We start from the raw sequence: 13,074 nt of genomic DNA, 5'->3' as shown, positions 1-13,074 counted from the left end.
ATGGTTTGTACTGTTATGTTCCATTAACAATGTCAAAAAAACGACAGCAGCAATTTTTAAGAGTTCAAATTAGTGTACAAGACGGGACTACAAAACAATCTGATTTTTTAGTTGGTGAGTAAAGTGCTCCTTTTCTTACGTTAGGTAAAAAGAAAATGAAAGGAATCATCAGTCACTGGCAACAATCATTATGAGAGGTCTTTTAGGGCAAAATTTAATAGTACGAAGAAGTTTACAAAAATAGATCGATGCTATTTTGGGGAATAATACTGTAATTTTTTCTCAATTCAGTTTTGATATATTGTACCTGATCATACAAAAATTACTTCAAATTCAAACTTGACTATATAAAAAAGGGAGCGATGAAATGAACTCATCTAGATGACAGATCTGGCAAAATATTAAGAATGAAAAAATTCTACCGAGGGCACTTATTTCATGTCCAGATGTCAATACCATTGTCAGCTGGTAGCTTATACTCTTCCCATTAGCAATCACAGGTTTGGAGTCGATCATGCAGTACAAAGTCACGCAGTCCAGATCTTCCTTCTGATGCAACACAAAGAAGTTGTTTCTGTTTCCTTATTAAAATGCCAACTGGTTGTCTATTTGTCTTTATCCCACTTATTTGTATTCACAAGTTAACAAATCGCGTCAACAATTACTGTAGGTGAAGGGGGGTATTGCTGGATCAAAGGCTCTATAAGACGTCTTTACTGATTGAATCAGAAGGCTTATTGAGTTCAACCCTCACACCTTTTTCGCCTGCAAGGCAAAAAAACAAAAAAAAACACAACAATTATTACTCATTCATTAAACACCAGATAGCTTCTGTTACTGCTTCCCACTGAAAAGCCATTCCCAAGAGAAAAGCCATTCTCTACAGCGATCATGATTTTATCTCCTTTTCACTTCAAAAGCAATGTGAATTGCTACAAAATAGCAGTGTGTTGTCACTGAAAGCTCACCACTAGGGTTCTGCCACAAATAAGAACTTAAAAGCACAAACATCCAATGATAGGGATAAAAAAATTTTTTTTTAATGTTTTATTTACCTTTGAGAGAGAGACAGAGTGTGAGCAGGGGAGGGGCAGAGAGAGAGGAGGAGACACAGAATCCGAAGCAGATTCCCGGCTCTGAGGTGTCAGCACAGAGCCTGATACGGGGCTTGAACTCAGAAGTTATGAGATCACGAGCTGAGCCAAACTCAGACACTTAACCAACTGAGCCACCCAGGCGCCCCCAATTTTATAGTTTTATAAAAGGTTGATGTGGGATTATCGACGGCTCATGAAAATACAGCTAATCAGTAATGTGAGCACTGAGCAGCCTTTGGAGATATAGGGTAGGGTTAAAGAAGGAAGTGGTCCATCTGTTAGAAAAGTAAGACCCACTTCTCCTGGGAGAGAGTCCGTGGTAGGGACGGCGGGGGAGGCCAGCACACCGAAGGATCTTAAGATCTGGTGCAAGTGTGTTTGGTCCATGGACACCACTGGCAGGTACAGACTCAGCACGCCTCACTTAATGGTTTCAGCATTTCAATTCATCTCCTTTGTATTAATGTTCTTCACAAATTCACATTCAATGTGGAAAACCTGGATTCTTTACGTATTCATTAGAGCACGTACTTTTAAAAAGGAAAGGGTACTGGGGCGCCTGGATGGCTCAGTCGGTTAAGCATCCAGCTCTTGGTTTCAGCTCAGGTCATGATCTCATTGTGGGTTGGAGCCCTGTGTCGGGCTCTGCGCTAACAGTGCGGAGCCTACTTGGGATTCTCTCTCTCTCTCTCTCTCAAAATAAATAAATAAACTTTTTAAAAAAAAAGTAAAAAATAAAAAGGAAAGCATACTTATGAACTTCCAGCTAAAAGGAGCATGAGAGGAAGCCAGATGGCAGTTATCAAAAGTGTTTGGCAGCCTGCGATTGAAAGGGATATAATCACAGAAAAACTCAGCTTGTGTCTGAATACTTTTCTGAAGGTTTCTTGCCTCAAACTTTCCTAATCTTTGAATAATTTTGTTGGTTAATGATAACAATGAAGAGAGCTTCAGAGAAGTCCTCTTTTACCTAAGGGAATTAAGGAATCTGACAGAAATAAGGAGCAAGTCTTTGTGGTATTAATAAAGGCTGTGTCTGCGCTCACACTCACGGACAGCACCGCCTGACTGCGGGCGCTTTCCCTGCGGTAGACCCTGGCCCCAAATAATGTTTACCTGTTAGATATTTTACTTTAGCTCGCGCTCTCTCATCTGCATCAAAATACCAAACAGTTATTGCGTACCTACAAGAAAATTTAGAATAGGGTTAAGAATGATCACACCGGGGGGAAGAAAAAAAGTGGTAAGCTCTTCCAACAGCCTATTAAAACGTGTAATGCCAAAGTAATGCCTAAATTGAATGATCTCAGAGGATAACAACCCACCTCTCCAGGAAGCTCAATGCTCAAGAGTATAGCAGAGGGCAAGAGCACCTAACAGTGATGTTGCCAAGTTGATGAGTTTTTATGATGTTCTTACCACCTACTTAACCTGCTTGATTATCTGTTTTGCAAGCCCACAGTAGATCGGAAACAGACAATAAGAAGGTAAAAGAACTGGCTATTACAGAAAAAGCACACTATCAATAGCATTAAGTTCCGCAGAACAGAACCCCAGGCCTGGGGTCCTGTGGAGGGGAGGAGGGCTAACAGTTTGAACCGCTTCTGAGGACGTCGCTGAATTACCGCAAAGACTGAGGGATGTTTACAAGTTTATAACCTGGAGCCATCAAGAAAGACTTCAAATTATGCTAAGAGTTCTCAGGATTTTTACCAAAACAATTACACTCTGTTTTAACATTTCAAGTTTATTTAGCTAAACTCCATTCCTCTGAAAACTTCACTTAATTGGAAGAGCTCATTCCACAAATAAAGGAAGAATCTCTGGTTTATCAAATACTACAGAGCACAGTTACAGCTTCTGGTACCAATAATGGGCAAAGTGCACACACACACACAGGAAGTAAAAACACCCTATAAATGGTAATTCCTTAGAACACAACAGTGAAACCATCATGCAGATTCTGGCCAGGGCTCCCTGGTGGGGGAGCAACACGGATCGAATGAAGAGCCTGTGAATGTGAACTGAATGAGAACTGAATCGTGTAGGCGTCTCAAGGAAGGAGTCAAAGGCAGAGGAGAGTCAGAGTCTGGGAGTCTGGACAACTGGGCAAAGTGAGGTTCACAGATCACTCAGCTGCTGAGTGACAACAAGGAGGTCAAAATGAGGCCTCCTGACTTCCAGATTCTGCTCCTTCCAGAGCTCCAGCACCCTTCTAACCATGTAGCCTCTTCTATTTTTCCCAGTGGCCTTGGCAATGGGAAAGGTGCACAGATATTGCCCCAAATTTTCAGTTACTTAGTAATCGGAGTCCTCCCATCTGGATCAACCCCTTCTCTAGCCAGTAGTCCTCACCAGAACACAGCTGGAAACTCACACGCCATTCTATACTTCTGCCCTGATCTCCCATCAACCTACTCAAGAGTCCTCCTCACATTAACTCTGCGCTTCTGGTCATTCTGGACCCAGCTGAGCTCCTCTCTTCACCGTGACACCTGGCTCATCTAGTCCATCTTTTCCAATTAATGCCACTCTCTCCCTCTTCCAACGTCCTGTAGCATCTACTCTCCACAGCTGTTTGGCATTTACTACCTAAAAATGTCCACTCTCTCTTTATCTAGAAATGATACAAGCAGACCATACTCAAGATTCCATAAAAAGGAAGGTCTATGAAGCCGTTTCTAGGTCAAAGGGGTTTTAAAGAAGCAGCAGGAGCAGAGACAGGCACCGGGTGCCAGCAGGAGAGATGGGAGAGGCAGGACGGGCACATCATCTGATGGGACAGGATCCCCCCTGGTTTCCATCTGTGGCTTCTTAGGATCTCTTACCACAAACTACTAGGTTTGCTACTAGCTGTGTGAATCAGGGTTAAAGGCAACACAGCTCAGAAGGAAGAAAAGAGGGGCACCTGGCTGGCTTAGTCAGTAGAAAATGCAACTGTTGACCTTGGAGGTCGCTGGGTATAGGGATTACTTCAAACAAAAAAAAAAGCAAAGAAGGAAAAAGAGAGATGAGAACAAAGTCTTTGGAATTGGAGCCACACTGGGGCTGGCCCACGCCTAGCATCACCGGGTAAAGCCCGCTCTTCTCCTGTTTTATCTGAGGCTAGGCCTCCTCTGCCCCCACCTACCCACTGAATGCCGGTAATTCACTACCATGATGCTCAAGGTCCCTTCCGTAATGAAAAGTGGGTATCTGAAAAACAGTGCTATTTTTCTATAAATATTTATAATGAGGTCCGCAACATCTTCCATTTTAATACTCTTAACATTTCAATGTAGGAAAATGGCAGAAAGAATATATAATAAGGCTCACAGATGCTTACTATTAAAGCTGAAGAGTTACTTGGCTAACGTGAACTCCCACACATGGCAACTTTTTCCTCCTCACTTCTACTCTCTGAGTGCTTCTGATTTTTCTGTTTTGTAAAATTTTTCTACATTATCCTTCTTTTTCCTCCCTCACTCTCTTTTAAAAAACTGCCCTTTTCCTTCTCTGTAGAATCCTTCTATCCCCCAAATGACTATCACAGAATTGCAGAATGGATAGTAGTTAGAGATGCATAAGACAAGGAGACAGGGCTGGAGACAGATGGCCTGTATTTCCATTTCTTAGCCTAAACATAAGTGGCTGTGCAAAGAAAGTCACAAACGCTTGGCACTGAACTGGGAATAAATCATATAAAATTATCCAAATTAAAAGTTATGACTGAAGCATTATGATAAAGATTACTCGAGAACAGGAAGATAGCAGAAAACTTTCAAGTATATCCTATCTATCCCCTCCTCTTCTACCACAGTCTTTCCCAAATTTTTCTTAAAAGGAATACTACCTTGTAGCATATGCTGGTTGTACTTCATGAGGGTTGCGACGGTCAGACCAGAAAAACAGCAGTCTATCAAATTTGGGTTCAATGTCAGCAAACTGGGCTTTGCCTTCTGGAAAAATTCGAAGTATACCTCCACTTACCTAAGGAAAAGAGCCAAATATTTGAGTATGAGAGTAAGAATACTATAAAATTAAATTGATGGGGGGCAGGGGGAGATCATTTCAGAATCAAAATTCTTAACTGGATTATTCACAAATACATTCCAATTAACAAGGTATGAAAAGGAGCTGAGATTCCAAGTACATGCAATGATATGAGGAAAAATTCATTTTTTTTAGGGACTTTTTTGTAAATATTTGGTGAAACAGATGAATATTCTGAATTCAAAAGGCTTAAACATGACACTTGGAAGTTTTAAGAACTAGTCATTACACCTTTCTGATTTAGGTATGCTAATGATATGCTTAATTAGCCTATTCTTTAAAAATGTGTCCGTTTCAATTACTATAAATGGTTAAGTATGTCAAATAAAGGGCTTACTGTGTTTTAACGTTCAACAGTAATTAACAGGACAGTCACAAATTTAATGGCTCTTACTTAAGGAATTCAACCTATCAGTAGAAAGTGTCCTCATTTATGATCATCACTGCGGTCATTTTATTAGAAATGGGGGCTCTCCCTTGCAAGACTGGGCCTCACACATTGATGGCTAGCTGCTTACAGCACTGGATTCCATCCAGAAAGGATAATTACTATTCACCCAAATACACATCCTTCTCTATCTGGGATCAGATGGACTCACCTATTTATTCCCATACCAACCGAGTGTCTACTGTTCTGGGACCTGTGCCGGGCCCTCAGGACAGAGGAGGGAACAGTGCACACAGATGCTGTCCTTGTGGTACTTACAATCTGGGGGGAATTAAAGTGAGGCAAAACCCACCCAACTGAGTAGCTCTTTACCCTTGAAGAACTGAACTCCTAAGCAGGTAGATTCTAAAACTGAAAGGAACTCATACTTAATCAAGACATCAAGGAGGTTGAGCCTATGCCCAGAATCTGTAGACAAGCTGTTTATCAGGCTCATCCTTAAGTTAAATTTGAGTACTGTGTACCCTGGCCTGCCTTCCTCAGGCTCTCTTCAGATGGATTCCCGTGGCACTCATGCAAACATCTAAAGAATCTCTAGACTGTGACCAAGAACATATCCTTTCTTCCCCTTGCCCTTTGACTGGAGTCACTGGGAATATCACAGGTGATCTGCTGAAAATATTTGAAAACAGGTAATTAAAGCTTTCAATCCCCCTGTGGGAAACCTTCCCTGAACCCTGAATTAGGTGGCCCCCTACGTGGTCCCACAGCAATCTATCCTGCACTGGGCATAAGCAATTGTTAATGTACTCATCTGTTCCCTCCACTAGATTCCAAGCTCCATGAGGGTTATTTCTATTTCTGGTCTATTTCCAGCATCCAGAGTGATGTCTGGCATGCTGTACATACTCAGTGTAATCTTGCAATGGAAGCTTTTAGATCTATATACAAAAATCCTAATGACTTTTTTCTTCTTATGTACTAATTTAGAAACTACGTATTAATGACCTTGGCTAGGTCATATCAAAATTAAAAGGAGATCAGCCTAGAAAGAACCTAACAAAATACAGAAGTTAGGAGTTGTTCAAACATATTTCTAGCTGTCAAGATATTCACAGAATTGGGGAGAAATATTTTTTAAGTTTTAACCGAAGTTACATCAATCTGTTTTGTATGTTGGGCTCAAGGTGAATGACCAAATTTCTTTCTTTTAAACTTTGAAAGCTGTAATAGAAAAACCATGCACGTTGTAATGCCTCAACATCTACTTAGTAGTAAAACTTACCTTCATTTTGAACTTGGGCAAAACCAGAGGAAAATCTTTAAATCAGTGTAACACAGATTACTAGAACAACACTGTGAGCATGCCTTAGGTTTTAGGGTATGATTTAGGATAGGACTAGGTTTTTACATAATTAAGACTTGGTGCTTTCCATTTCTGTGTATATGTTTGTTTGTGGGAGGGAAGTGTTTAAAGGTTATTTGATTTTTAAAAATTACTGGGGCACTTGGGTGGCTCAGTCAGTTAAGCATCCGACTTCAACTCAGGTCATGATCTCATGGGTCATGAGTTCGAGGCCCATGTCAGACTCAGTGCTGACAGCTCAGAGCCTGGAGCTTGCTTCAGATTCTGTCTCCCTCTCTCTCTGCCCTTCCCCAGCTCATGCACACACGCGCGCGCACACGCACACACACACACACACACTCACTCACTCACTCTCTCTCTCTCTCTCTCTCTCTCTCAAAAATGAAGAAACAGGGGCGCCTGGGTGGCGCAGTCGGTTGGGCGTCCGACTTCAGCCAGGTCACGATCTCGCGGTCCGGGAGTTCGAGCCCCGCGTCGGGCTCTGGGCTGATGGCTCAGAGCCTGGAGCCTGTTTCCGATTCTGTGTCTCCCTCTCTCTCTGCCCCTCCCCCGTTCATGCTCTGTCTCTCTCTGTCCCAAAAATAAATAAACGTTGAAAAAAAAAAAATTAAAAAAAAAAAAAAAAAAATGAAGAAACATTAAAAAAAAATTACCCTGGCTATACAGGTGTGTTCCCTCTGAAAATCCACAGGGCTATTATATACAATGTGTTCATTTTTCTATTTGAATATTTTGCTTCAATAAAAGTAAATACAGATTTTAAAAAAATCAACCCAAAATTAGTTTAAACAACCTACAAAGCAGTAACAAAGCATGACATACTTCTGAGGTTTCAATCATTTAAACTCAAGTGAAACTCAGGCTAATATAAGGAAATAAATATTTAAAAGAGAAAATGTACTGTAAACTCTAGTAGGTTTTACAGGATTTGTCAGCACTGATAAACTTCTAGTTTTTCCATAATCAGGAGAGAAGGAATCCTGCCTCCAATATTCAATTCAATAACCCAATGCCAGACAGTATCTCTGCAACAAGAAGAAGTAGGAAATAACCCATAATAATTATTTATATATAATCTCCCTCAAAAGCCGTTATAAAACAAGTGTTCTCAGAAGTGTTTTTTATAAAAGCCACTAAAACGTATATATTTTAATTAAATACATTTTGGTATCGGTTAAATTTGGGGGGGCACCTGGCTGGCTCCATCAGTAGAGCATGCGACTCTTGATCCCGGGGTCGTGAGTTCGAGCCCCCCGTTGGGAGTAGAGCTTACTTAAAAGAGAAAAAACAACAACAACAACAAAATGTTACATTTGGATGAATGCTCTAATATCTGAAAACAAGGGAATCCACTTTTTGAGACATATTATTAGATTTCACTTACAAAGATCCACTCCTAATACCCAAGACTAGAACAAATCTAAGAAATTTTAAACTATTCCATGTGTGAAAGACAGTCTCACCTAAGAGGAATCTGAGTCTTAATACCTATGAGAAAAAAAAAAAAAAGAAAAAAAAAAAAAAAACGGTCAAGCAAGCTGCATACCTTGGCATCCCAGTCTTTATTAAGATAATATATACACGTCACACATCTTCCATCTCCATTTGGATTATCAACGTGACGTACATAACCCGTTCCGTTGCCTGGATAACAAGCAACCATAGCCTGTAATAATAACGATGATGGTTTTAAAAGTCTATACATACATGAATAAAAAAGAAAACATTTTATAAAAGAAATCTCTGATTTAGGACTACTTTTACACTTACATTCTCCTAAACAAAAACCGTATTTTGTAGGTAAGAAAAGGCGAAGATATTCTACGTTGACACAAAGATTACAAAGGTAGGTTGGTGAGTAATCCAAAGCCTGGGGAAATCTGCTTCACGGTGAAGGGAAGAACTGACATCGAAGAATCAGAGTATCACTTGGCTGTTACAAGCCATGTGCCCTTGCTTAAAACCCCAAAGGTCAGAAGGATTCAGGAACTACTTTCACGTTCATTCGTACTGATAATCAAGATCAAATGAGTCTTTATTCTGCTCCAGGGGAGACTTCTATCATCCATCCCTGAGCTCAACCAAAGAACACTTACATTATTACTGTCTGACGGCCAAACACCCAACCTGACACTGTCTCTGAATTTAGTTCAACTCCAAACATTAACTCATTTGTCAGTGACTTTAAAAAAAAAAAAAAAAAAAAAGGCTAAGTGTAAAATTAGCACGTGACTCACTCCTCCTCAAACCAGAAAGAAAGTCGTTTTTTCACTCAGATTATAACAAGATGTAGTTCAGAAGACCGTTGGGTTAATAAACACGAAGGTGAAGAGAGGTCTAAAATAGGAAGCACTAAAAGAACTCATAGGTTCTACGACCGTAGTACATAGTAACCAACTGAAATTAGAAAGAGTGATTAAAAACAAAAAACCTCAGGAATTATGCAAAAAAACAAAAATAAAGATGGTCACACTTATTCCCGAAATCTTTCACTTCTCCAATCTCTTTATGGATTGAAGTCAATAGGGTCAGTATTTTTTTTTTTAATAGGGTCAGTATTAATGTCAATGAATTAGTATAAAGTTATTACACACTAATTAAGTTACATCATTATTTAAAGGATAAATGGCAAATGCTAATTTTTAAAATTCATATTCAACTGATTAGTGAATAAGTAACTCAGTGTTCCATCTCTGAGAGACTAGGAAGCATTTTAAACCTGAAGGCTTAAAAAAAAAAAAAAATCACATTTTCATAAACAGCCTGGACCTACAGCTCTTTCAGAAGCAGAATTTTTGGTAAACATTCCATACGTCTCTATTTTTTCTGATTCCAGATAGACTTACATGCTTTCTCTTGGGACTTGAGGTTGGTAGTAACAGGCAGAACAGCATGAGCTCAGTGGACTGAATAAACCCAAATAATTTCCTTGTCACTAGCAGCTAGGAAAGGCATGTGTAGCAGACCTTGAACAGTAGTATAAGAAGGTACCAATTCAGGGTACCTGCGGGACTCGGTCAGTTAAGCGTCCGACTCTTGGTTTCGGTTCAGGTCACGATCTCATGGTTTGTGAGATCAAGCCCCATGTCAGGCAGGCTCCATGATGATAGCAGGAAGACTGCTTGTGATTCTCTCTCTCTGCCCCCCCTGCGAGTGCGTACACACACTCTCTCTCACAAAATAAATAAACTTAAAACAAAACCAAAACACCCAACCTGAAGCCTTCTCTAAAGTGATCTCATCTTAAAAAAAGTTCACTGAGGCCTCTCCAGCTATCTGGTAACCTGACCATATCTTGAGCAAAGAACAAAGGGGAAAATCTTTCTTTGTTCATCCACCCACCACCCCACCCCATCCATCCCATAGCAAACACCCCCTGAGCATCAACTATGTACCTGAAAGGCCTTGGTAGGGAGGAGCTACAATGATGAACAAAACAGAGTCCCTTGTTTTCATTTATTATGGAACTTAGTGTAGTGAATAAATAACCAATAAACAAACAGATATAATGTTAGGTAGTTATCTTTTCATAAAGTTGAAGGACACAGAAAACAGGATGATTTCTAGAACAGAAATCAAGGAAGACCTCTCTGAGGAGCTCACATCTGAGCAGAGACTAAAATGAAGGGAGTGGCAGGTTGTGCAAATATCTGTGGGTGAGCACTGTGGCTGAGGGAAAATGAGAGCAAAGGCCGAAATGGCTGGGCCAAGTGGAAAACCATCGCAGGCCAGCTGGACTAGAGTGAGCAAGGGAAATTAGGAAGGGTTCAGCAAGCCATGGTAAGGACTTCGGATACTGCTCTAAAAGGGACACAAAGCCAATGGAAACATATCTGATCAATGTTTCAAGAAGGTCGGTTTCAGTTCGGGATGCATAAAACATGGCAACTGCAATAACCTCAGTATCACCTACTAGCTGACGTTTGCCAGATGCTGACCATCTGCCCACACTGTTCTAAGAGATTTGCGTGTAAGAACTCCTCTGATACAACCACACGAGGTAAAAAGTATCATTATCCTGGTCTTCATTTAACTGTGAGGGAAACGGAGTCCCAGAAAGGCTAATTAACACACTCAGGGTCATGTGACAGTAGAGCCAGGTATACTGCAGGCATACCGAACCGCTACATGAGGCTGCGGGGAAGAAAGAGTGAGAAAACAAAGGCGGCCAGCTGGCCGCTGTAGTTTCTAGCAGAGAAACAGAATAGGAGGCTGCCCAGGCAGGCAGAGTGGGGCATACTCTGAAGGCAGAAAAGCAAGGTGATTTGCTAACAAAGCGGAAGTGGAAATCGGGAAGAGCCAAGGATGACTTCAAGGTTCTCTACCTACATCATCGGATGAATGGAGTTAAGTCTTCCCCAAAATAGAAATACTAGATGAAAGAGCGGTTTTTATTAAAAAGGGGAAAGAAGTTTCTCAGCAATGGCCAGGATGAGCCAGACACCGCAGAGCAGAACAAAACTGCACAGCGGGATTACGGCTCAACGTGGGATCTGTTTGTACGGGTCACTTCTAAACTGCTTTCCTTGGAATCCTGGGGTTATGTAGAGGTAAGGGAAGGGGGGGTGGAGGAGGGGAAGTGAGTGGGGGAGGATGGGGGGAGGCATTGAAATGAGAAGAGACCTGGGCGCCTGGGTGGCTCGGTCGGTTAAGCGTCCGACTTCGGCTCAGGTCATGATCTCACGGTCCGTGGGTTCGAGCCCCGCGTCGGGCTCTGTGCTGACTGCTCAGAGCCTGGAGCCCGTTTCAGATTCTGTGTCTCCCTCTCTCTGTGACCCTCCCCCGTTCATGCTCTGTCTCTCTCTGTCTCAAAAATAAATAAACGTTAAAAAAAAAAATTTAAAAAAAAAGAAATGAGAAGAGACCCAAGTAGGCGGTTCTGCCCCAACCTTCAACTAGGGGCAGCATTTCCCCGCATGCTGGTTTGCAACTGAGGAAGCAAGGCCAGGAGTGAGTCCCCAGAGCACATCCCTGCAGGCAGACACTAGGAGGGTGTCTAAGCATACCCAGAAAAACCAGATTGTCACAGGAAACCTGTGAGCCAGGCGGGGGGGCACTCCTAGAGGTTCTGGGGAAAGAGAAATCCTGTAGGAAACCTGCAAAGGTCTGGATGAATTCATTCAAATACTGATATGGGGACAGTGCATTTAGTAACTGACGCACGTACCAAGACTCCTCTCATTTGGACTGTAGAAAACACAAAAAGGTATTTCTCTAGGGCTCGGGATTAAGAAGGGCACTTGTCTTGATGAGCACCGGGAGACCTGTAGAACTGGTGAATTGCTACATTGTACACATGAAACTAACATAACCCCGTATTTTAACTGGAATCAAAATAAAAACTTAAAAACGGTAAAAAAAAGGTATTTCTCTAATCTCATGAAATCTGGCAGCTACAACTGTCTTCAGCCAGTATTCATATTTAAACACAGTTATCCTAAAAGATCTGAATTATCAAAATTTAAAGTTCCTTAAATATGGAGCACCTGGGTGGCTCAGTCAGTTGAACGTCTGACTCTTGATTTCGGCAAAGGCATGATCCCAGGGTTGTGGCATCAAGTTCCAAAGGTGGGCTCTGCACTGGAACCTGCTTGGGATTCTCTCTCTCTTCCTCTCTCTGCCCCTTCCCTGCTCACTCTCTCTCAATAAATAAATGAATGAATAAAGTTCCTCAAAAGTAACATAGCTTTTCCAGTTCTTCCAGTTTTGAAATAATATTCATGCTCTATTTAATTGGTACTTTTGTTTTCCTAGTGCATTTTATATATATTTGTGTAAAAAAGACTGATGTTGCTGTTCTTGTTTTGTTTGCTTTCAATATGCACCTAACATGCTCTTATTCATAATACTTTCAGTAAACTCACTTTTTTTTCTATGAATCAGTTGGTAAAGCAACTAATAGCCACTCATTCTAATCTACATGTCATCAGCAGCCTTAAAAAATATTTATGGCACTGATTGGAATTTAAACAAAAACTTTAAAAAAGGAATTTAAAAAAATGTTATTTATGGCACACCTACCATATTGCAACTACAAAAAGGGCTGCTATGGTAGCTGTCTCAAAGGACTTAACTGCAAAGAAAAAAAAATAGGCACACAAAACAAACTGAGTCGTATAAATAATAAACAGAAAAAGAATCCTGAAAAAAGGAAATATTTGTGTAGGATAAAGTAAAATGAGGGGATGAGG

The 13,074-nt window shown here is 41.0% G+C and overlaps 1 protein-coding gene across 2 annotated transcripts in view; it reads right to left on the bottom strand.

Moving 5' to 3' along the window:
- Window positions 1-188: 188 nt before the first annotated feature.
- Window positions 189-13,074, bottom strand: part of EGLN1 (egl-9 family hypoxia inducible factor 1) — a 55,215-nt gene continuing 42,329 nt past the window's right edge. For both annotated transcript variants that reach the window (XM_047088575.1, XM_047088576.1), the window contains 4 exons: window positions 8,430-8,549; window positions 4,930-5,066; window positions 2,214-2,281; window positions 189-765 (listed from right to left, as the gene is read on the bottom strand). In XM_047088575.1, the coding sequence (XP_046944531.1) occupies window positions 701-765; window positions 2,214-2,281; window positions 4,930-5,066; window positions 8,430-8,549 (390 nt within the window). In that variant the 3' untranslated portion in view covers window positions 189-700. The remainder of the gene's footprint in view (window positions 766-2,213; window positions 2,282-4,929; window positions 5,067-8,429; window positions 8,550-13,074) is intronic.

The sequence above is a fragment of the Lynx rufus genome, unplaced genomic scaffold, assembly GCF_022079265.1.
Source record: "Lynx rufus isolate CCGP_SWC_20201006 ecotype Redwood Valley unplaced genomic scaffold, mLynRuf1.p SCAF_25, whole genome shotgun sequence".
Lineage (NCBI taxonomy): Eukaryota > Metazoa > Chordata > Mammalia > Carnivora > Felidae > Lynx > Lynx rufus.
This window is presented reverse-complemented; position numbering and strand designations above follow the sequence as displayed.